At 39.3% G+C, this 23666-nt stretch overlaps 2 protein-coding genes across 3 annotated transcripts in view; one reads left to right on the forward strand and one right to left on the reverse strand.

Moving 5' to 3' along the window:
* cacna2d3a (calcium channel, voltage-dependent, alpha 2/delta subunit 3a) overlaps positions 1–23666 on the forward strand; it is a 126463-nt gene that overhangs the window by 87346 nt on the left and 15451 nt on the right. For both annotated transcript variants that reach the window (XM_075476855.1, XM_075476856.1), the window contains 14 exons: positions 1775–1846; positions 2210–2290; positions 2913–2987; positions 6046–6129; positions 6230–6301; positions 6912–6973; positions 7065–7132; positions 8526–8571; positions 9016–9113; positions 9245–9338; positions 9517–9612; positions 9726–9847; positions 10487–10564; positions 23456–23517. In XM_075476855.1, coding sequence (XP_075332970.1) covers positions 1775–1846; positions 2210–2290; positions 2913–2987; positions 6046–6129; positions 6230–6301; positions 6912–6973; positions 7065–7132; positions 8526–8571; positions 9016–9113; positions 9245–9338; positions 9517–9612; positions 9726–9847; positions 10487–10564; positions 23456–23517 — 1110 coding nt within the window. The remainder of the gene's footprint in view (positions 1–1774; positions 1847–2209; positions 2291–2912; positions 2988–6045; positions 6130–6229; positions 6302–6911; positions 6974–7064; positions 7133–8525; positions 8572–9015; positions 9114–9244; positions 9339–9516; positions 9613–9725; positions 9848–10486; positions 10565–23455; positions 23518–23666) is intronic.
* Positions 12483–18200, reverse strand: lrtm1 (leucine rich repeat transmembrane protein 1). Its single transcript, XM_075476857.1, has 4 exons — positions 17681–18200; positions 15484–15868; positions 15148–15353; positions 12483–13923 (listed from the first exon to the last, which is right to left on the reverse strand). The coding sequence occupies exons 1-4, from the start codon at positions 17715–17717 to the stop codon at positions 13406–13408; spliced, it is 1146 nt and encodes a 381-aa protein (XP_075332972.1). The 5' UTR covers positions 17718–18200; the 3' UTR covers positions 12483–13405.

The raw sequence follows: 23666 nt of genomic DNA on the forward strand, positions 1-23666 counted from the left end.
ATTAAAGCTTAGTGGTATTCTTTTTCATTTTGTGACCCACAGCAGGGGAAATTACTTACACAGCTCATTTACTCTGTCTAGTCGGACTGACTACAGATAAATCAACAGAGGCAATGATGATGAAGATTGGCCCAAATATTTGTTGCGTTCTGACCTTGCATTAAAGGTTGTTGGTTAGTTATGACAAGTCAAACTTTAGATATAGCACTCCCTTAGTGACTCGGGGACAAAGCAATTTTGGAGGATGCTCAGTTGAGGTTCAAGGAAGTTCCTGTCCTCTCCAGAGTTAGGATAATGAAGCACAGATATTAAGTTCTTTTCTCCATAGGCAAAGTTAGTTAGGATACTCTGCAACTGGAATGGTGGCTTTGAAACCAAGATATGCATTTGCTTATGGCCTTTTTCCATGCAGCTTTTATTATCCACATGATTATACAGTACATCTGTTCTCAAAGCTACTGGGGGAAAAATGTTTTAATACAAACCACTAGAAAGAATGAAGTAACATTTTTGATGATTGTTCTTGTGTAGATAGTGTCCATTGAAGGGATTGCTCAAAAAGTCTGATGATATATGATCCAATAGGCCTTGGAAATAGATTTAGTATTTTTAGATGATGCTCTGCTCGTCGCTTCTGCCCTTTGATCGATCACATTCTACAGCGGCAAGGCCATCCATTGTTAGAGCAGCTGTACTTAGGTGTGCTTTGTTCTCTCTTTGATATCCAGTACTGCACTCCATATTGCTATTACCAGCTGTCTGAACTCAGGTCACCAATCCCCTTTTCCCACCACTGTTTGAGGAAGACAGAATGGATATGAACACTGTCCTGTCATTGCTGTTATTAATGATGGTAAAGGCGGGTGTACAATGGAGAACACAGGATGTACAGAAGGGGTTTAATGTCCAGTTAAGAGAAGTGTTTAAATGGGGTATTTCTCAGAAAGAAAATGCCATACTGGAATCTGATGTTGGGGTCAATCTAACAGAATCAAACAAATAAAAAAGTGTTTAGATCTTTACTACTGCAGAAACAGTCCACGCTTAGTGCTGTATACTACCTCATCTAGCCTAGAACCATCGTTGATTTTATTCTGGAGTTCGCTTTGCATCTAATGTGACAATTACTTATAGTAACATAAATATAAACTGTATGAGTGATTGACAGTGTGTAAATTTTTATTTTGACAAGGTTTGATCATTTTTCTTAAGCACAAAGTCTCCCTCCCGTCTCTTTATAACAGTGTCAGGCTTTCATCTCTTATGGATATTGTCGTCAGATACAGACATCCACTGGAAAGATAAATATCATAATTATTCCAGCACTCTTTGGAGGGGTAAGATACCCATATCCAAACTGGAAGTACTGCCTTTGGATAAGCTTATTTTGCAAGAGATCAAAGGCAGTCTCTGATTGAGCACATTTTAGGCAAATAATAAACATGAATAAAACATGTTGGGGAAGTTTCGCAGATCCCTCAAGAAGATCATTTGACTGGGTCTGCTGCAGAAACACCATCAGCTACACTGCTTAAGGAGGAGATTTCACGCAGCTTGAAAAAAAAATCACTTACAAGATGTGACTAAGCAACATATTTCATATAGTATGCAAGATACCAATCAATATGTTCTGTGGTTAAATTTTGTTTGTTACTATCATAATTATGTTTCATCATTAGCTTCCCTCTCCCCCCAATGTCTCATCTCTCCTTCTCTTTCTTTTTCTTTTTCTGCTGACATGCTACTGTCACCGATCATCTCTTATGGCACTCAGTTGGATGACGGTAAAGGTCCAGTTCTGATGACCACAGTAGCAATGCCAGTGTTCAGTACCAAGAATGAGACTGTAAGTTCACATATGGTGTCATAGATTGATAACCCATTCAGCATCCTCTCTCCAGTGCTTCACTAAACTTCTCTCCAGTAAACCTCCTGTTTCTGTTTTTCTTTAAAGAACTCTATATTTAACTCTTTATGACTTAGACATTGAGAGAAAAAAGATTGAATAAGTTGGTATTGGATGGACACTAATTTAAGTTTGATATGAGTTGTTATCTTAAATTGTAAATTAAGATACAGTGGAGCATTTCTAATCGAGCGTATATCATTAATTGAAATAGTTTTAAAGAGTGCCTCAGTGAGAGACTGTGCTATATAAGTAACATTTCAGACTAAACTGAATAATTTTTTTTAATATTTATGCTTCCAGAGAAACCATGGAATCCTTCTAGGGGTGGTTGGGACAGATGTGCCTGTCTCTGAGCTGCTCAAAACTATTCCCAAATATAAGGTAACATATCTAAAATCCCTTCCTGCAAATGAATAAAGATATGTCTAGCCACTTGAGATAACCCTCCACACATTTATACTTTGTATAATCAAACTCCGATCTCTTCAGCCACAGCACATGATTGGACTTTCTTAGCGCTTCGTTAATCTATCTGCTAAACTAGCAAGTGAACGAATTCAGCCTTTCATTTTTCTTACTCAAGTTTGCACCTTCACCAGTTACTCAACCCTGTTGGTGCAGTATATTAAAGCCATACACAGATAAATCTCAGCTTTATTGGATGTTTTCACACTTTTTCACAGCACTTTCCTCAAGGCCAAAATTGACAGGATTTTTCAACACTACGTATAAGCTAATGCATTCTGAGTGTGTTCCATGTCACATCCCCCGTGTTGATTTCTTTTGTAGATCTAAAGCTTGGTTGAGTGTCAGCTTTGACCTTTTAAAGCTGTTATTTGTCCAAACGTGAATCAATCTATCCTCTTGTTCGGAGTTTCATCACAAAAACAACTATTCAGAAAGTAAAAAAATTACAAAGAGCTTGATTAGCTCATATTTACAATTAGGTACGGACTTGTTATGCATCAATTTGCTCTGTCTGTGTTTCTGCTCATCGTCCTAGTTGGGCATTCATGGCTACGCCTTTGCAATCACCAACAACGGTTACGTCCTCACTCATCCAGATCTACGGCCACTTGTGAGTATTACCTCCCATGTTATTGAGATGCTGAGCCAAAAGTTATCCTTATGATCATAAAAACCCCTTTTAGGATGCAGAGATTGAATTTAAAATTTTTCAAGATATTTCGTACTCTTCTTGTCAGTAAATTACTGATTTTGTTGTCATGCTGTGAGAAATTAAAAATGAGTTTGACATAGAAGAATTCGTGTTCAATTATGTAGGTGCTCTCTGCCGTGTCGTGTGAGTGTCTTGGTTGCGTGGCGATATGTAGATGAGGAGCGTCTGTTCCAGCCTTCCTCTACTTTACTAAATAGACAGAGATACAGCTCCTGAATGGCTGTGATTAACTCTATTGTACTCACCCAACCCCCTCACAGAGGTGAGTCAAGAGTGAGGGGAGAGAGCATCGAAACAGAGGGAGGCTGAGGTGGGCAAGGAACTGGTAAAATGTGGGAAAAGGTGAAGGGTGACAAAGCATAGGGCAACGCTGGATAAGCAGAAAGATACTGAGGGATGTGAGAGAAACAGGCGAGATAATAAAACAGACAGACAGATGTTTTAATAGAAGTCTAATTAAAGACATTAATGAATAGTGTTTAACAACTAATGAGGGATGAGACGTTGTCTTCACTGACAGATGAATACAGAAGGAGATTCAAAAGTACACACATACTCTAGGCCCACACACACAAATACATTAACTGCAGTTAATAGGCAGTTTATAATGCTCACATCAAACTGTTTTGATGGGCCGACCGAGGAGCCAGCCAATCCGAGGGTTGAGCAGAGTACTGAGCTTGAAGCCTTTCATAGATATGGTCAATGAGTTAGCCTATGTATATATATTGGCAATCCTTTTGAAAAAAGAAAAAAACATGTAGACGGAGAAGTCTTGAATGGTGAAACAGTCAGTGGGGTTACATGGCACTGAAAGGATCGGATTATTGGCTAAATTACAATAAGACTGAGTTGCTCCTTATTTGAGCAAGGATAATTATCCTTGGATATGTGGCGGTGAATGAATCGAACCATTGGCACAAAGCATGTCAAACTCTGATAGGATAGGTGGCGCTGTACCCATTTCAACTATTGCTAATAGAGCCACTTCCGGTTGACCGCTTCACCACCACCACCAACAACAAACTCAGGTATTCGAGAAAATGGCGAACGAAGAGCAAGATGAAGCTACATCCCTCTATATTTCGTTTGTGGTGAGCTGCTTATTGCACAAACGCGATGCACAACGGCGCATTCTCCATCGCATTGTTTCTTTCTTTCCGACGACGGCAACAACAACAGCAATATCGTCTCTTCCGACTTTCGGTTCACGACGCCGGGAAAAAATCTCGAGCATGCGCAGAACGTAAAGTCTAATTCACCACGTGCTCGACCCGTCTACAAGCATGTTTATTTTGACTTTCAACTGAGTTATCTCGGGATCTTAATCCGATCACAAGTAATCCGATCCAATTTCTTGTCCGATTAAGGTGTCTACATGAACTTGATAACTCAGTCTTATTGTAATTTAGCCAATTATCCGATCCTTTCAATGCCATGTAACCCCACTGAGTGTTTGAACTTAAAGGTGGAGACCATCAAGAGAGTGGAACTGGTGGCTCAAGCTGTCAAAGATAGTTGAGTCGCTGGCATTTACAGTACCAATTGTTTTGTGGTGCATGTAAAACACAAAAAGTGTGTTATCCTACCATGGGAATGTTTTAAAATCCGTAGAACCTAAGTCAAATCAAAATAAGAAAAATTATTCAGCAAAAAAAAACTTTTTTGAATATTTTTTTGAAAGATAAAAGAATAAAGAAATAAAAGTAAAAGAATTATCTCTATAGTTTTGGAAATGGCCGTGTACATTGTGTGCACAGATATTTGGAATGTCAGTATTCGGACCGTGTCATTGTATTTTTGCAAATTTACAACTATAGAAACCATATAATCCTTAATTGAAATCTTACTTAATTTAACCAGGTGATGGACAATTTGTGGCTTAAGTACTTGGCTTAACATACATCATATTAAGATGTGTATAGTTGGGCAAAATAGGATTAAGAGGCCGTTAGTTACAAGATAGAAAACTGACCACTGGCCAATCTAGTTTTTGGTTGCAAATAGCCCACAATTTACAAATTAATTGTAAAAGACTTGATGTCATTAAATGCAAAACTAGCAAGAACCTGTTTTCCTGCAGTACGATTGTATATCAAAACTGCTACAGAATGAATGGTCCAGAAGAACAAGGTGTCAAGTGATCACAAGCACAGTCAAATGAAGGAGGCTGAAACACTATGAATACTGAATTAAAAGCAAATCATAACAAAGAAAAGCATCACAAGTTTCACAAGTTGAGGACTGGGTCATGAAATACTTGAAGGTAGATTTTCCAACGGTTCCATGGACAGATAAGATCAGAACAACTCTTGATCATTTGATAGTTAATCTTTTTGAGTCACCGCTTCATGTCAGGCTCCAGTAAAGTGGGCGAGTTGGTACAATGATAATCAGGAGGAATGAAGTCGGTGGATGCTTTTAAGTTGAGGATTCTGCCAGCTTCTGTCAGATTATCTTCTTCAACATAAGCACAGTAAGAAGTCCACAACAAGATTTTTTTGATCAGTACTTCTTTTTGATTGGTGTGTGGGACCAGTTCTTGTTTTCTTAGGAGCTCATGATGAGCCAAGCCTCTCTGAGTGCGTATCATGATATTCGGGTACAAGACTGGTCTGCTGTGCTGGATCTGAGCAGGTCTGCCAAAAATAAGCATGTGCTCCCTGTGAGATGTACAATTATTTCGGGTGCACAAATAAACTGAAACATGTAAGTGAAATAACGGAAGCCTTGGGATGAAATCATTAAGATGTGTTAACAAATTTAAACAAACACTCTGAATCTTGCGTGCTCAGCAAAATGAAAAAGGCCCTTGAAATGATACACCTCCAGGTCTGTGAAACTGCGATGTGCTTTTTTGTTACATTTGCTTGGATGTATTATGGAAAAGATACGGATTTAAACTAGTGACAGCCTTTGTTCATGCGTGTGTGTTCACTTATGGCTGTGTGTCCAGTATGGAGATGGCAAGAAGCGAAGGAAGCCAAACTACAGCAGTGTGGATCTCTCTGAGGTGGAATGGGAGGATAAGGATGACACGGTGAGACACCAGTAAATCTACATTAAGACCCGCCACAGTGCTTCTTTGAATATCAAGCTGATCTACAAGACTACAAAGTATGTCTGCTGTCTGTTTCTAGTTGAGAAATGCAATGGTCAACAGGAAGACAGGGACCTTCTCTATGGAGGTGACGAAGAGTGTGGACAAAGGGGTAAGGAATCCAAAATTCAGAAAGCACACAAACAAGCACTTCTCATTTTCTCCAAAAAGGTGTATGAGAGAAATACCAAGCAGGGAGAATCCACTCTGCCAAGGGGTTGTTAAACTTGGCACAGTGATGTACGGGATTGACTTGGGGATTTTGTTTCTGATTTGGTTTGCTCTGCATGTGCTGGTGTGTGTCTCTGTGTGTAAGCCTCTTATCTCCACCAAGCACATGTTGCTCAATACGGGGGATGCAGCCGCCCGGTGATTCTGTTTTACTACTTGCCTGTCAGAGAGTGAAAGTGGCATTCAGGTGTGTGTGTGTGTGTTTGAATGTGAATGTGTGTAAGTACTTTACATTTTCAAAGCTTAAAGAGCATTATATATTAGCCTGATTATTAAGCATTCAGTATGTAAATATAAAACTACGCACACATGTGCATATTCACAATCTTTCTCTGAATATACACTCTGCAGAAACACATCTGTGTGCAGCTTAACAGGTCGAGAGTGCACAAGCACGCACTTCCTTTACCACTAGATGGTGCTAGGTTGTAAGGAATCTCATCAAGTAACTGTTGCCACACTGCTGAATGTGTTTTAACCTTTTATTTCAGAAACGTGTGCTGATTTTGCACAACGATTACTACTACACTGACATTAAAGGGACTCCTTTCAGGTGAGAGGATTGAACATATTTCTCTATTTCATTCAGAAATTAGATTTATCTTCCTAGAAAAATGTTCTTTTTTCTTTCTTTTTTTCTTTAGTCTAGGGGTTGCTCTTTCCAGAGGCCATGGGAAATTCTTTTTCAGAGGGAATGTCACAGTTGAAGAAGGTGGGAAATCTTCCTCTCTCTCAGTTTTCCCCTTTAGTCTTTTATTCATGTTTTCAGCGTCATATCGGTCTGTTTTTCTTTGTTTCCTCACGATTCTCTCCCTCACCTCAGTATCTCTTGGTATCTGCGTGTATCTGTCCCACACTGAACAAATTTTTATTCACTCATCTGCTGTGGTTGTCAGATCCAGAAGAATACCAAACCAGAACCTCAACTCATTATATATTTTAGCACTTTTGTGCTACCGTTGTACTGCCACTAATATATTATTTAGAAATCTTAGATCGCTATCTTATGTAGAAGTAATATTTTAGATCTGATACAGGTTTCACATTTTGCAGCATTTTAATTAGCTAAGGACAAGCTGGATTTTCAGCACTGGCTTTAATGACTTATCCAAAGTTGTTTGCACTTGTTCTTAATGTAGAGGAGGTTATGGACACTACTATGGCCTGTAGCATTGTAAGAAATATTTGTTGTTTGTTTGAAGATCATTCTATTTTCAATATCTGGCTAAAACATGTAGCATGATGTTGTACTGTAGCACTTGTTGACTTGAACGCTGCAGCTGAAAAGAGTACCTTATGGAGTTATTGAATATCAGAAGCAGTGAATACAAATACGCATATTGCAAGTATAATCATAAATGGGCCTTTTCAGGTTTCATATTATTATTACCATTGATACTTATTTATCGACTTATCTGTTGACAAGTTTCGATCAATAACTTGGTATTATGCATCATAAACTCATCTGAGATCTTGGTATTGGAAGCTTTCTACAAATTTGTATTGGATTTCCAGAAAAAAGTAGATTTAAAGTGTACTGCTGAAGAGCACACAAGTAAACCTTCTTGTTCTCCTCCACTCAACTAACTAGACATTTCTCCAGACTTTCCATGTAGACTTTCTTTTGGCCTATTATTTATGTGCCTCATACTTCCACAGACACACACACATAAACCTTTAATGAAATAATAACGATATTAAATTCAAAAGGCAAATCTGGTCAGGATGTTACATTTTTTTGTGTGTGTGTTTTAAGTGTGTTATAGTCTATGTGTCCTTGTTAGTGTGTGTGTCTGCTCCCGTATGTGTGACTTTATGTGTATATGTCTCTATTTTCTTGTCAGACCTCATGCATGTTGATATTCATGTGGTAGTATGTGTGTCTATCTGTGTGTTTCTCTAAACATGTCCATCATTGCAGGGCCCTCTGAGCATGACTTGGCTCTTCCTGATCTAATCAGACCTGTCACATCCATTCAAAAAACACATTTTTCACCCATGGTGTGTGTTTAAGTGTGTGTGCATTTGAGATTTCCCCTATTATTACGAGTTCACATTAAGGGTGTTTATTCATTTCTAGACATACAGTTATCATTCTGTTACAGGACTTCATGACTTGGAGCATCCTGATGTAGCGTTGGCAGACGAATGGTGAGAGAATTATGACACTACTGTTGGGACTATATCCTAAATATGCTGCCTAATTAGAAAATCAATCAGTCATGAGTTTGCAGAAATACAACAGTTCTACGACAGCTTTGGGATCTGCTAGACTTTGACTTTATGGTTTGTGTCACAAGATGACTTGTGGTCACCTGGGTCGTGAGGCAACATCTTAACAGATTATAAGAAACGCTCATCAAGCTAATGCTTGTAAATGAAAGAAAACAGAGCCTTTCTCTTCCACTCACTGTTTCATTTTGTTAGATGTGCTGCAATCCAAAGTCAACCGAGAGCAAATGGATTATATGACACGAGTTTAATACTGATTTTGATAATTGATTATCAGCTAAGAAATCAGATTTTAAGATAAATATGGAACAAATTGTATCTGTGTAACTAATGCTCATATTTTTCACTGTTACTGTGCTGCAGGACATACTGCAACACAGACGAGCACCTCGAGCATCGCTACCTTTCCCAGATAGAGGCAATCAAAATTTTCCTCAGTGGGCATGATCCCAACTTACAGTGTGAGTTGTATTCTTTACAATTAAGCCCTTTTTTTTTTTTTAAATGGATGCTATCTGATATTCTGAACGCATGGAAGTAAATGTTGGGAATTCATGGGTGAAATGTGCATCTTTTGCCATTACCTTGTCAGGTGACAAGGGGCTGATTCAGGAAGTACTCTTTGATGCAGTGGTGACTGCCCCACTGGAAGCTTACTGGACCAGCCTTGTGCTCAATAAGTCCGAGTATGTCACTCATGCTACAGAAAGCTTTATTGATTATTACATAAACATTGTATAAACTACTTTTATGGAAGACCAAAACGCATTTTATCTCAAAAGTCTCTTTGATTATATTGATCCCAAGGTTGCAGTCGCACACAAAGTCATAAAGGTCCCTTTTTAAATTTGTCACACCATTCAGGAACTCTGATAAAGGCGTGGAGATAGCCTACCTGGGCACGAGAACAGGACTGTCAAGAATCAATCTGTTTGTGGTGCCTGATGAACTTACAAACCAGTAAGTAAACTAAGAGAACGTTTTCAGCAGCTGAAGTATGTGCTCCATATGTATTCCAGTATTATGCTTTGTGTGTGCATCCATTTTAACATCTATTTCCTGTCTGCCCCAAGAGACTTCCTGACAGCTGAAGACAGAGAGGGGGTGTTCAATGCTGATCACTTTCCCCTGTGGTACAAGAGAGCAGCAGAGCAAGTTCCTGGTACCTTTATATACTCGCTGCCTTTCAACACAGGTAATGATAAATGAATTTAAAGATTTTTAGGGATTGGTGAGAAAACTTTAAATCCTTAGTCGTTTCACGACGTTATAAAAACTCATTGCACAATATTTAGTATGATTTTGAAAAACCTTTTGATTTTTACATCCTTCACCCACTTCATTTTTTTCTAGCCATGCATCTGTGCCTCCCCTCCCTTTCTTATTAATTCAGGGCCGTGTGCTTGTGGATAGCACTGATTGCTGTGGGTTGAAATATGATATGTTTGGAAGAGGATCACCTCTTTCGAAAGTGACTTGCTTAGAACACACATACAGAAAGACACACACAGTCACAGAAGGACACAAGCACCTCCCGCTTATTCAGTTCAACTGTTTCTCCAAGGCAGGACGTGTTCTCATTTGTCCTCAGCCTCAGGCTTTCCATTAATGTCAGCTAATACAAGTGATCTAAAAGCCTCTTATTTACTTGCTGGACTTGCCTTAGATGCTCTCTCAGTGCTGTTGTAGTTAGCTGTAGCCATGAAATAGTACGCTATAATATTTATGCTCAATGTTTCTCTCTCCAGTCACTATTTAGACATTTCATAATTATTGACTGATATATTGTCTGCGTTTTTTTGTGTGTCTGTTCTCTTATATGTGTGTGGCTTAGGATCAGAAAACAAGAGTGTCGTATTGGCCAGTACTGCCATTCAGCTCCTGGACGAGAGGAAATCCCCTATAGCAGCAGGTAAGTGGGGACTCAAGTGGCTCTTTCTTTCTTTTTCCATGCTGACAGACTGCAACATTCTCTTCCTCACACTGCTATACTTTATGTTCATGCTCTACAGATTTTTCCCCCTCTACTTCTTTTCCTCCTTTGAACTGAAACACTTGCTGCCCACATACTCTGACTGTGCTGCTCTTTTTATTTGTACATTTGCTGCTGCATGAGCAAACTGCAATGCACTGACTTTTGCATCCAAAAGTGTATGTGCCTCAGTGTATTAATAGGTGCCGGTTTCATAAATGCCTGTTTTTCGCATTTAACCATGTAACCACGTAACTTTTCAGCCTGTCATCTGGGCCAAAAAAGGGCCTGTTTTCTTTTAGGCAAAAAAAAGTTAAAAGTACTCACTGCGTATATACAAAAAAATCAGGTCAGCGCACAATTTTTATGCCTTAAAAAATAAAACATCTTCAAATGATAATCTGTGTTCACTCTCGTGTCAACATAAGATGTCAAGTTATGCCAGCACCAGAATGATAGAATAATATCTCGGCACAGGAAATAGATAATGGCAAAAGGATGAGGAAGAAAATCTTTTGGTAATGCAAAGATAAGATAAATGGAAGAGGAAAAAAGGGCAGAGAAAGAAAAAAAGATTTCATGGTGCCTGAATGCGTTGACATAAAAGCAGTGCATTTTGGGTAGTCTTTGCCTGGGGGAGACCACTAGAGCAGAAGGACAGAGATGGGAGAGTCTGTGCAGTGCCATAGCGTACACACACATACACACAGAATATGCATCAGATTCCTAGCAGAGCGGTGTGCAAGCAGCCCACAGTTTACACCAGCCCACAGCATAATTTGACCCTGTTGATTTTATCGCTGTTGTTTTAAGATAATGTAGTTCTCTTAAATCTTGCTTAGCAGCAATCCATATGACAAACTAGTAAGGAGGATTTATGAAGACCCTATTGTTTCAGTGGGCTCCAATATACAGTAATGACGACATGCCTGTCATATCGGTTGATGTCTGTAAAGATGATTTTATATAACAGTGTCAGAGGGGAGGAGAGACGTAGGCTAGAATGCAAATTTAGCGTAGGGCAGTCAGGGCCAGTTTTCACTGCCCTGCGCTCCACTGAGCTGTAGACTTGTGAATACGCTAACACGCTAACTTAACAGGACAGGCTGATGACATCACACACCATTGGCCCTGCAGACATCACTGGAGTCACAGTGTTAATGCGTGTGCATTCATACGTGTGTATGCCAGCATGTCGGTTTGTGTGTGTCAGAGTTTGTGGTCACATCCCGAGCCACGTGCAGTGAGTCTGCTGTTGTAATATACACAGAGCCAGAAAAGAGGTCAGGCGTTAAGACCAAAGGCATCTGTGTATCTTAATGTTTCTCCACATAACACTAAGCTAAAAGTTAGGACATGATTTGACTGAATATCATTTGAATTTTTTCTTTGGGACAGTTTACATATAATGAAATAATGCTAATGCAAATATTTGATCCAAAGACCAACCGATTTTAACAAATACAATACCTCTGAACTCTATCAGATAAAGAGAAGGTTGAGCAATATCCTCAATAAATAGATCATTTGAAAGGGAAAATACTGCAGAATATGATGCATGTTGCATCTTTTTTTTACAGAAGTTGCAGATTTATCATTTGCATCATTTAGAATTCACTCTTGCAAGTCATTTGGCATAATGTACTGCCTGCAGTACATTAAACCCTCACAAATTGCCTCTAATTTTAAGCTAACCATCGTAGTTACTTTCTGAGTCTTCACCAGAGGAGGTAAGTCAGCAAATAGCTCTTTTTTTTCTCTCCATATTATAGAGCACATGTGAGCACCCACGGCAGTCACTTTTCCTCTTTAGGACACATACTTTCTCAGATTAATTGCCAGTATCATACAGAGATGAGGAACAGTACTTCCTTTTATTTTATATTTTACATACTGAAGAACAGTACTACCATTATATAACCAGCATTAAGTCACAAACCAGACTAAACTGATCTTAAGAATAGTAGTTTCAAAAGTTTGTGTTTGGGTGTGACTTTTCGCAGCAAAGTGATCAGTCAGACTTATTAACCCATAAAGACATAGAAAAAGGCTGAGTCCAGGTTTTATAGTTGTTTTCATTTTAGTTTGTTTCATTATTGCTTCAACGAATTTCCCATTTTCACTTCAGTTGCCATAAAAATATCTTTTAAGAAGACCTATTTCTTTTTCAAACCTATTCAACATTATCAGGCACAAACGCTTAGAATTCTTTCTAATATGTGCATACATTATACATCTCCTCACGCACACACTCCAGCACAGATGAGACACACAATAATCTCATACACACATTACTGATACAAACAACTCAAGGGACAAAACCTAACTGACGACAGCTGCCTACTATAAGTTACTATGAGTCAAAAACAGACTCAAAATGATGAGCAACAACGAAAAAACAGCCAAAGTCTAAAGTTCACTTTATAAATATCAGAGCTTTACATTACAAATACCTACAAGTACACAATTATAAATATATATATCAATTTGTTCCTATCTGTGAGAATGAAATGTATATGTTTGAATTCTTTGGCCTGCCCCTCAAACCCACATACAGTAGAAGATACTGTTCTCATCAGTGCATAGTCAAATACCTGTGGAATTTAGCTACCCAAATCTCAGACATGAGGTGAATTTATGCAAAAATGAATAATCTCACTCTCTCTTCTTGTTTTTTTTCTTCACAAACATACATGTACAGGCCCGCACATGGCATCCAGAGACAACTAGGTTAAAGGGTTGTGGCCTAGGTTTTAAGTCCAGAGTAGATTTTGATGTCTCCTAGGCGATAGCATTCTCCAGTGGTTCCTTCTCATCTGCTGTGCCGTGATCTGCCCCCTGCGCGGCAGCCAACTCCTCAGTCTTCTTTAACTCTCGCTGATATTTAGCCATGATAGCGGCATAGGCGCATCCATACACCGCGGCAGCCAGCATCAAAAGAAACACAATCCCACACACTACACCGGTGATGATAACTGTGGCAATAGCATAGCGCAAGTTGACAGGCCGGTGCTTCTGCTTAGTTTCACACTCTGTCATACCCCCTCCCCCTCCTCCACCACCACCAAAACCCTCCCCCATCGCCATGGGGACATGGAGAGAGTGGCTAGAAGGATGAGCATGGTTGCCATGGATGTGGCCTCTCAGTAACCTCTCAGACTCCAGGTGGTGTATGTTGGCAAACAGGTAATGGTAGCTTGTAGTCATGCAGACATGGAAGAGCTGGTAAGGGACTTTCTGCAGGTCTTTTTCCTTCATTTCTTCTGGTTGGGAGCAGAGCACTTCATCCACCTCTCCACCTTGAGATCAAAATTAAAGAGATGGGGAAGAGCAACACAGAGGCAGTAGAGGGAAATGGAAATCCATTAGTTGTTGTGTGTCATCAAAACTACAGAGGAAAATCATTGTGGCTCAGTCTATGCCAGCTCATTACTTCTTATTTTCTATATCTGTGTTGGCTTACATTAATGGAAGCATTAGCAAGTGTAATATGATTAACAACTTCTAAGAGCCAATTGAATGGACTGTGATGGAAAAGGCATAGAGTTAGGACTACATCAGCTACCCTTTGTTTTATCCTGTAAATCTCTAATCATCTGTCTCACGTCAAGCATGCTCTGTCACACACTTTCTTTCTGCCTGTCTGATTAACCACTAGCTTTCTATTAAACCCACATCCTTATATCGGGGTTCATTGTTCTGTTTTGCATTAATTAGAATTTTCAGCCTCCGAGACAAAATTTATGTCAGGATAACGCTGACATGTAGGCGGACCAGCCAGCACAATGTAAGCCTAGCCTTCAGTGTACACTGGTAATTTTGTTATCTAATGCAGGCTGGGATTGCTCTTGCATGGAAAATAATGTGGGTCGACTATGTACACTATCTCTAGATGGAGAACTCACCACCATAGCTTTAGAAGCGCAGAGTATTCAGGAGATTTCCCTTGATGCATGAATGACCAGTCACAACGAAGGCTCAAGTGTAAATTTTGTAAATCGTCATAATATTATCTAATACACACCAGACATGTTTGTCATCTCCCATCCTTTACTTTTCACAGATACACATTGATCATTACGGAACCATCTTTAAAGACTGAACAAAACGTTCATCCTTATCTTAGCTCTTTTGTGTCAGTCCTCAATGAGGCCGCTTTATTTCTACCTACTAGTTCTAGAAAATCGGTTGAGTTAATGGAGAGCTGGGGTACAGCATGTTGGCTGAGTGGTTAGGGTGCAAACCACATGGGGGAAAAAGAGTCCCGGATCCACCTCATTCTTCTGCTTTCTTTCCGACATTTGCTGTCTTCCTCAACAACTATTCATTATAGCAAAAATAATGGTAATAATGTTAATAATGATAATTATGATAATAATGACAATGGGGCTGTCCCTCCATTTTTAAATGCTACCATGATTTTATAATGTGCCTAGCAGAAAGAGACTTATAATAAATGAACACTGCTCCATTTACGCTACACACATTCTTCAGTTGATGCCTTAAGCTTCCAGTGCTCTAACCTTTAAAGAGGTACGTCTCCAACCAGAGTTTTAGGCCTATAAGCTGGCAGTCACACCTCCAGGGGTTGCCTCGTAGTGTGATGCTGTTCAGGTGAGTCAGGGCCTCCAACAGCGAGCGATCCAATCTGGATAGTCTGTTGTTTGCTAGCCCTAGGTAGCTGATGTTTCTCAAACTGTCCCCAATGGCTCCAGGTAAGCCCCACAGGCTGTCAGGAAGAACAGAACAGAAGAAAATTAAGAAGAGATTCAGCAAATTACTTGACATAGATGCAAAGTGTGCAAAGTTTACCACAGGCATTAGAAGAAATTTGATATTTTCCTAAATTAAAGCTTAACCTGTTGTGTGAGAGGTCAAGGTGTGAAAGTGAGCGGATCGGTCCAAGCAGTCGCTTGTCAAGCTCTCTCAGGCTGTTGTGGGCCAGGCTGAGGTGCTGCAGTGTCCTCAGACCGAGCAGAGCAGTTGGTGAAATAGATGTTATAGAGTTATTAGATAGGTCAAGAATGCGGACAAGAGGTATTTCCCTGAAAGCCATTGATCCCAGCCCCCTGATACGGTTATCTTGAAGATGGAGTTCTTGGGTATCTGGATGAAGTCGTCGAGGAATGTCATATAGGCCTCGACCTCGGCAGTCTACTACTTTGGTGTTGCTATTGCAGCTGCACTCCTTTGGACAGGCATGTGACAAAGACAGGGGGGAGAGGAGGGCACACACCAGTATCACTGTGGAGACAGAGATGTAGCATTGCATTATACATTTGAAAGGATGGGAGGATTACTTGCAGCCACAGTCTAAACGTTTTGTTTTAAAACTTAACACAATTTGATTGCTTGTTGCAATGGCCTATACGAATAAAGATTTGACATGAACTTAGATTCAAACCAGGGTCTTAAGCTACCCTGGCTACTCTCAAGTAGACTGCTAAGCACCTTAATCCCAAGCTTTTTGGAGTGAATAAATAACATATTTAGTTTTCTTTGTTACTGCTCAGTTATCATTGTTATTTGTCCAATGAACATAAAAGTAAACTTTCAACTGGTATGCCAACACCAACCACCCACCCTCTTAGACAGTGACCCTTGGTGACTTCACCAAAGCCTTATCACCCCTCACCCACACACAAATCCATACACAGCACAAATTGGGTGTCTGATTCCCTTTGAGATAACTTAACATGTCCATTCCTTCTGGTGCATAACAGCAGTATTTATAGCATTGGCTTGACTAGCTCGAGGCTCAATGAAATGAAGTTATGATCCAAGCCTATGAGTGTAGCTAGCTCAGAAGTTGCCATCATAGATCTTGAAAAGATGGATAGTCTGTACCATATTTGTTCTCATAAATACAACCACTAAATTACTCCACCAACCAATTCCAAATCAAATTTCATAGCTATGAATGTTTTATTTGCTTCTGCATCAGGTTGAATGTTTTGATACAATTGTACATTTAAAATTCCATATTTGATACTTCCACAGCTCTAAATCTCATCTCACCTCAAGATTATACTTCTTTCTAGAACCACATTGTGAAACATTGTACACCTAATGACCATAACAACCATTCAACCATAAGGAATGTTAGTGTGAATGGAACAGCAAAATTTATTGTACAAAACTCAACTATTCCAAAAACGTAACTCACTCATTTAGCATTAAGCAGATAGCAATAGTTTCACTAAATGAATACGAACATTTTTTCCTCAGTCCTTTAAATTACATCTATTTAAAATATCATCTAATGTTTAGAGTACCCCAGGCCATTCATAGCACATTTTTCATGCCATCGTAATTTTGTCCTCACTGGCTTGTTGACTTCCTGAAGTGCGCTTTGAACTACAGGTTGCACAGGTGCTCCCAAGGCAGATCTCAGGTGCCGGTTTGGTGCAGTGCCTCTTGGCAATATTATTTCTTTGATATTATCTTAACATGCTTCAGCGATAAGCATTATTACATGGCTGGATTGATATTTGGCAAGTTGTAGTGCAAGCTCTACTCATTAATGACAAGAAAGAATACATTCAGTTACATTGTGCAGACATATTATGTCAACTAATTAAAACATAAGCTCAGATACTATGCACACATACACAAAGCGTCAGCCAAGTGGAGCATTATAACAGCAGCTATGGAATGAGGTCAACACAAGAAAGTGGCTTTTTGCTCATGTGTGTCCCTCCAGCCCAATGAATACACAAACAAGTTTGTAATGACATGCACACAGTAAGGCACAGCAAGTGCCACCTTAAACCAGCTTCTTACCAAAGTCATTTCCTAATTACAACAAGAGAAAATCCTGCATAATGTCAATGTACAACAGTTAATGTAGAAATACGAATGGGATTAGGAAAATAATTTTATTACAGTGAGACCAGTTATCGCAAGTATTTAATAAAAACTCAGTTATACAACAGTTTATACAACACATTAGTTTTACCAGATGGTAGCAGCCTGCCTACCCATGCACCCCTATATAGAAAAAACACATGCACACACAAATGTATCTATACTCTTAACTAGTGATGGAGCTCCTACCTCTCATAGCTGCTGGTCGTCTCTGTGCTGCTTGCATTCAATGTTCTTTTAGCTCCCTTTTCGGATTGTAGTGACTCTCACCGGTTGATGATCCATTTGCTGTTAATGCGGCTGAGAATAGCTTGTTCTGACACTGTGGTGGCTGATATAAGTCAATAGGTGGGAGTCAAACAGAAGAAGATCAGCAGAAAGCAGTGTTGCTCTCAAGATCCCCAGAACTGCCATCAGAGCGGGCAGATCAGAGCACAGAGCTAACTGCCAGCCAGTCAGGGAATCACTCGACACTCTCTCTCTCTCTCTCCCCCCCTGTCTTTCTCTCACAGTCTCTATCTCTCTCTTTGTTGTTTTCTCACAGTCTCTCAACCGCTCGTTCTTTTTCTTTGGATTTTTCCACGCTCTAACTTTGTACCATTTTCTATTCTACCCTTTTCCCTGCTTGATTTAGTTGAATATGAGCTTGACTGTTAAACCCAAATCAACGCTCTGCCCTCCTCTCTCTTTCTCTCTGTTTTGCCCCCCCCCCTCCTGTCCCCAGTTGCATTGGTGTGTGTGATGGTGTGTCATCTCCCAGTGGACAGCTGGGCCTCTTAAATCACAGCACAAACACGTTCACTGATGTTCACCTTACACATTGCTCTGGCAAGATCTAAGCAAGACAAAATTAGACCTGGATTGCAGTGTGTTGACAAAAAATACTCCAACCCTTCAACGCATAGTGAATGTTGTCAGAGGAAACCCGTTGCCGTGGCATGCTCTGATGATATTATGCACAAGCCGTGGGCAGAGGGGCTGGCAGAACACGCCCCCAGCACAACAACACAAAATGCACAAATTTGCACGCCACACACACACAAACACAAACAGTTGAATATTAGGCTGTTGCAGCAAATTTAAATGGATCTTTTTCTTTTTTTTGCATGGAAAAGGATTGACTCTTAAGCTCATGTGAATGGGCAAAAATGGACAAAGAGGTAGGAAGAGATTAATGATCAAATCATTTTGAACAATGACTATGATTAAGCTTGCAAGCTGACCTTGGCTCCCTTGTATTTGTCCTGCTGTCCATCCACATTTAAATCTTCTTTTTTTTTCTGCTGAAGGGCCTGACAATTATTTTCATTTCGTCAGTAAAAACTGAAGTCAGTTTGTGTCACCAGGTTATATCAATTTAATTCATTTTGCCAAATAAAAAAAAATATCAGCATCGAAGAAATACTGTATGCATGAAGTTGCTTTAAAAGACAATTATGTGGAGAACATGCACCTGCACACAAATATTCAAATGCACATTTTTACAGGTCATGTGCATCTACTAAAGGAAATGCATTTGCATACGTGTGATGGTACCTTTGTATCTGCTAAATTGCCATAATATGTTGAGGTTTTCCACTCAGTCTGTTCCGTTTTAGCTTGCAATGTCTCACAATGTTTAAAATAGAAAAAGAAAAACGTGTCCTACAATTTCATGTGACTCATTCTATGACCCACCCGATGCATGCAGCACAAATATCTTGAGGCCAAACTACAAAGATAGTTATCCGCATGATGCGTGCATGATTTTCCCAATTTATTGTAATAATTCATTCAGATTCTAGATTTTTAGATATTTTTCACTTGTAAAGCCCTGAATTTGCCTTACTGTTTTTAAAATAATCTAAAAATTTCGTCCTGATTTCGCAAACAGGTCAATCAAGCCTCAGTTTTGTCTCAACAAAAATTTAACAGGAGTGGTCTTGTAGGCTGCTGGCAGCCTCCTTCTGCTCATGATCTGAAACCACTCTTGTTTTATCTTGCTGCCATAGATGTGGTTGTTATATAAATGTTGCTTTATGTAAACACGTGACCAGGAAATTTGCAAATATAACTCTTATAGATCTCTGTGTCTGAATGCTGAAGTGTTTATCGTCATTTCCTTGTCCTGGTAGTCACTGGAATATGAACTGATGGAACAACACATGCTTACTGTACTGTATTCCTAATACACATAATCATAGTCATAATTGCCTTTGCAAGTACTCTTGTGCTGATGAATAAATATACATTAATATTATCCTTATTAGAATCCCATATGTCTGTAAGCTATAAACTGGTTGTCATTTCTCAACGTCTGAGACTGCATTACTAGATTGAGATTGGTGATGGGATGGATTTAGAGCAGATTTTCTGTCTCTTTTTCTTTGGGCTCATAAACCCAGCTCAGGGCATAAATACCCCTTAGTTCTTAAATTATACCTATAGAAATTAAATGTTCCTCTATAGTACAGAAAAGACCTAAGCATTAGTGAGATGGATTTGAGCTTTAGTTCTGAGCTTTGACAGCTCAGAACTAAAGCTCAAATCCATCTCACATCAGTGCACTTTTAACCCCAGATGCCATTTTACAGAGCAAACCCCTGCAGTTTTCATTGTACATTTATGATTGACTGTTTTATCCCCTTACTGAACAGATATGAAATCCCATTTGTGTAATTTTACTTGCCATAGTCAAGAATTAGTTCATCATCTCTAGCTTATTTATTTTTAAGTGTTTTAAAATTCACAGTATTTTTGGTATTTTGGCTTGACGACTTAAGTTGTATCTTTTATTGTCTTAATTATTTAAGTTACTCTTGGATTTTTTTTTTTTTTCCCATTGCGGTTGCCCAGCATCTTAAATTAGCCTCTCCTGCTGGGTTTTCCATGTGGGTGTAGAAGTGGTGGGCTGTTGAAAGGATCTGGCAAAGCTTATGACAGGATAATCTGCACCTGTTCCTCTGGGCAAGAGCTAAAATGGGTGACAGTAGCACCACATCGCACGTAAACATTTGCACATACCTGCAGCCACTCTAAAAGAAATGCAAATTAGATTTAATTTCTAGCTGAAGCACATTCAATAAACTGCAGTTCTCACAGAAACTCTTGTGTTGTCCAAGTCTGTGAGACTCAAACACAAACAGGTATCCAAAACAATGTCAATTAACAGTTGATATAATTACAACCCCAACTCCAAAAAAGTTTTGTGTTGTTTAAAATGCAAATGAGACCAGCATAAGATGTTTTGCAAATCTAATAATTATTTTAAGATCCACAATATAAGATAGAAAACATTTGACCATTTCATGAAAAAAATATCAGCTCGACTTGAACTTGTTGGCAGCAACATGTCTTAAAAAGGTTAGGGCAGTGGTGTGGCATCCCCTCATCTTTTAAGATGAGTCAATAAACATCTGGAAATTGATTAGACTAATTGCTGGACCTTTGAGACAGGAATGTTGTCTGATAAAGGATTCTTACGGTCAGGGTGGGGTGGATGGAGGACACGGATGCGGACTTTTGCGAAAGGAAAACTGGATCAAAAACGTAACTATGAAAAAGAAACAAAAAGACTTGGCATGGCAAGGAATAAATAAATACTTAGCTTCGTGAAAATGACAAGGAACATGGGAATCAGGTCAGGAATCAATGGCATGAATGACAAACAAAGATCCGGCAAACTGAGAGGGGAGACTGGAAACTAAATAGGGAGTGAGAGTGATTGGGGAGTGAGTGCAGCTGAGGGAAAAACACAGGTGAAGTGAGTGAAACTAATGAACTGGTAAGTGACGTGAGGGGAAAAGGCAATGGCAAAAACTAAAAACCAAGACATGAACACAAAAACGTAACCTAAAACTAAAAACGAGAGTCCATGGGCGTGACACTTACTGCTTGCCGTATTTTGCAATTCATGTTGCAAAACAAATGTTTACTATTGGTGAAAGATCTGGACTCCAGGCAGGCAGGCAGGCCAGGACCTGGACTCTTCTACTACAAAGCCATGCTGTAATAATAGATAAAGTGCAGTTTGGCACTGTCTTGCTGAAATATGAAAGGCCTTCTCTTAAAAAGGCATCACCTGGAAGGGAGAACATGTTGCTTTTAAATCTTCATATACCTTTCAGCATTGATGATGCCTCTCCAGATGTTCAAGGTAGCAGTTTCATCGACACTAATCCACTCATATAGTATCTGCACTCTCCTCTTTAATCTCCCAAACTAAAGATGGTGGGGATGTCCAAAAATAATTTCAAATTTGAATTTGTCTGACCTCAGAAACAGTTTCATACTTTGCCTCAGTCCATTGTAAATGGGCTTTGGCTGAGAGAAGAAAACAGCATTCTGGATCATGTTCACATGGATTCTCCTCTGCATATGGAGCTTTAACCTGCATTTGTGTATTGCACAGTGAACTGTGTTCACTGACAGGGATTGCTGTAAGTAACACCCTGCAATTGTCACCGTGACAGACTCATGCCTGATGCCTATTTCTAACGCTGCCTGAAGGGCTGAATGGGCATCTGAAATTCATTTTCGACCTACTCATGGAGGTGTCTCTAGATTCTCATATTCTTTTAATATTATGTTCTGTGGATGATGGAATATTCACTTGTGATTTTACATTGAGGTCTGTTATTTCTAAATTGCTCCAAAGTTTGTAGACAGTTTTTTGCAGATTGTTGAACTACTGCCTGCTATTACTTCTCCAAGGTGCTCTTTTTATACTCAATCACGTTACTGACCTGTTGCCAATTCACAGAATTAGATGAAAAATGTTTCTCCAGCTGTTTCTTTTTAGTACCACCTACATTTTTATAGCCTTTTGTTGCTCCTGTCCAGAGAGTTTGACACATGTTCCTGTCATATTAGCCAATGACTTTTGTCAAGCCATCACAAGACCACTTCTAAAGATGTGTGTCCTGGAAATAATTTTATATAGGAGTACAGTCTGATGGTATTTCATGAAACTGTCACAAAAAGTGTGATGGTCAGTGTTAAAAATCACAAAAAATATGTATTTGCAGGGGTGGAGTTTCTCACATGACTTGTCCTTTGCAAAAGATACAAAAGGAGAGGAGGATCAATAAAAAGAACTTCCCACTGAAATAAATCACTTAAGAAGTCAAAATGGATGTCACAAAAAAGAATTTCACAAGTTGCATCCATCAGCACAAATATATCATAATATAGTCTAACGTCTCGTTCAAATGGCATCCAAATTTCCATCCATTTTTACAAACTGTCTGTTTTTAATTTGAGTGAAGCTCTTAAATGTTCTACTAGAAAGATTTACAGACTCCCAAAGTATAGCACACCCCCACTGAGACAAAGCAAGGCTCCTCTAAGCCTTTGTGGCAGGGGGTATAAGGAGAGGAGGATTAGAAAAAGAGGAGGGAAAGTTTAAGTCTGTGGTGAATGTGTCAATCTTTCTACAGCCAACTCTGAATAAGCCGACACATTTAAAATCAGGAACTTCATTTCCCAGGCAAGGAATTCTGGCCAGATCTTTGTATTTAGGGACCTGCTGGGTCGAAGCTGATGGAAGTGAGAGCAGCTCTGTATACCAACACTAGAAAAGCATGTCAGAACAGCATGGAAGCAGACTCAAGAGCGGGGTGGATTTTATGTCCTGTACAGAGAGAGCTCAGTTTTGGTATCATTTGAAATTTTAAGACAAGTTAAAAACATTTGCATGCATATAGTGCAGCGTTTCATAGACACACTCAGTCACACATCAGCCCTTCAGAAAAATGTACTGACCCGTGTATGATGTAATGGATACTTGGCCTTTTGGACATTTTGTCCTGCAGGGATCTGTTGCAATTATATTGTTTGTATCATTTTTCTCATTGGGGTTAATGAACAATGTGCTAATAGTGCGCTTGTTCTATATACTATAAGTAAATTACACTTCAACATAGAAAGCATGCATGACTTGTTTCCACAGCACATCTGATGTTGATGGTGTTGTTTCTCTTTCAGCTGTGGGCATCCAGATGAAACTGGAGTTCTTTCAAAGGAAATTCTGGACAGCCAGCAGACAGGTATACATAGTCAAACAGACATGACTTATGTTTATATATATGGCATGTATATAAATTCCCATGTTAAATGCAAACAGACTTAGAAATCTGAAAATAACCTAAAGTAATATAGTAACTGCAGTAATTGACAACAGGAATTAGATAGACTC

The sequence above is a fragment of the Odontesthes bonariensis genome, chromosome 10 (assembly GCF_027942865.1).
Source record: "Odontesthes bonariensis isolate fOdoBon6 chromosome 10, fOdoBon6.hap1, whole genome shotgun sequence".
Taxonomy (NCBI): domain Eukaryota; kingdom Metazoa; phylum Chordata; class Actinopteri; order Atheriniformes; family Atherinopsidae; genus Odontesthes; species Odontesthes bonariensis.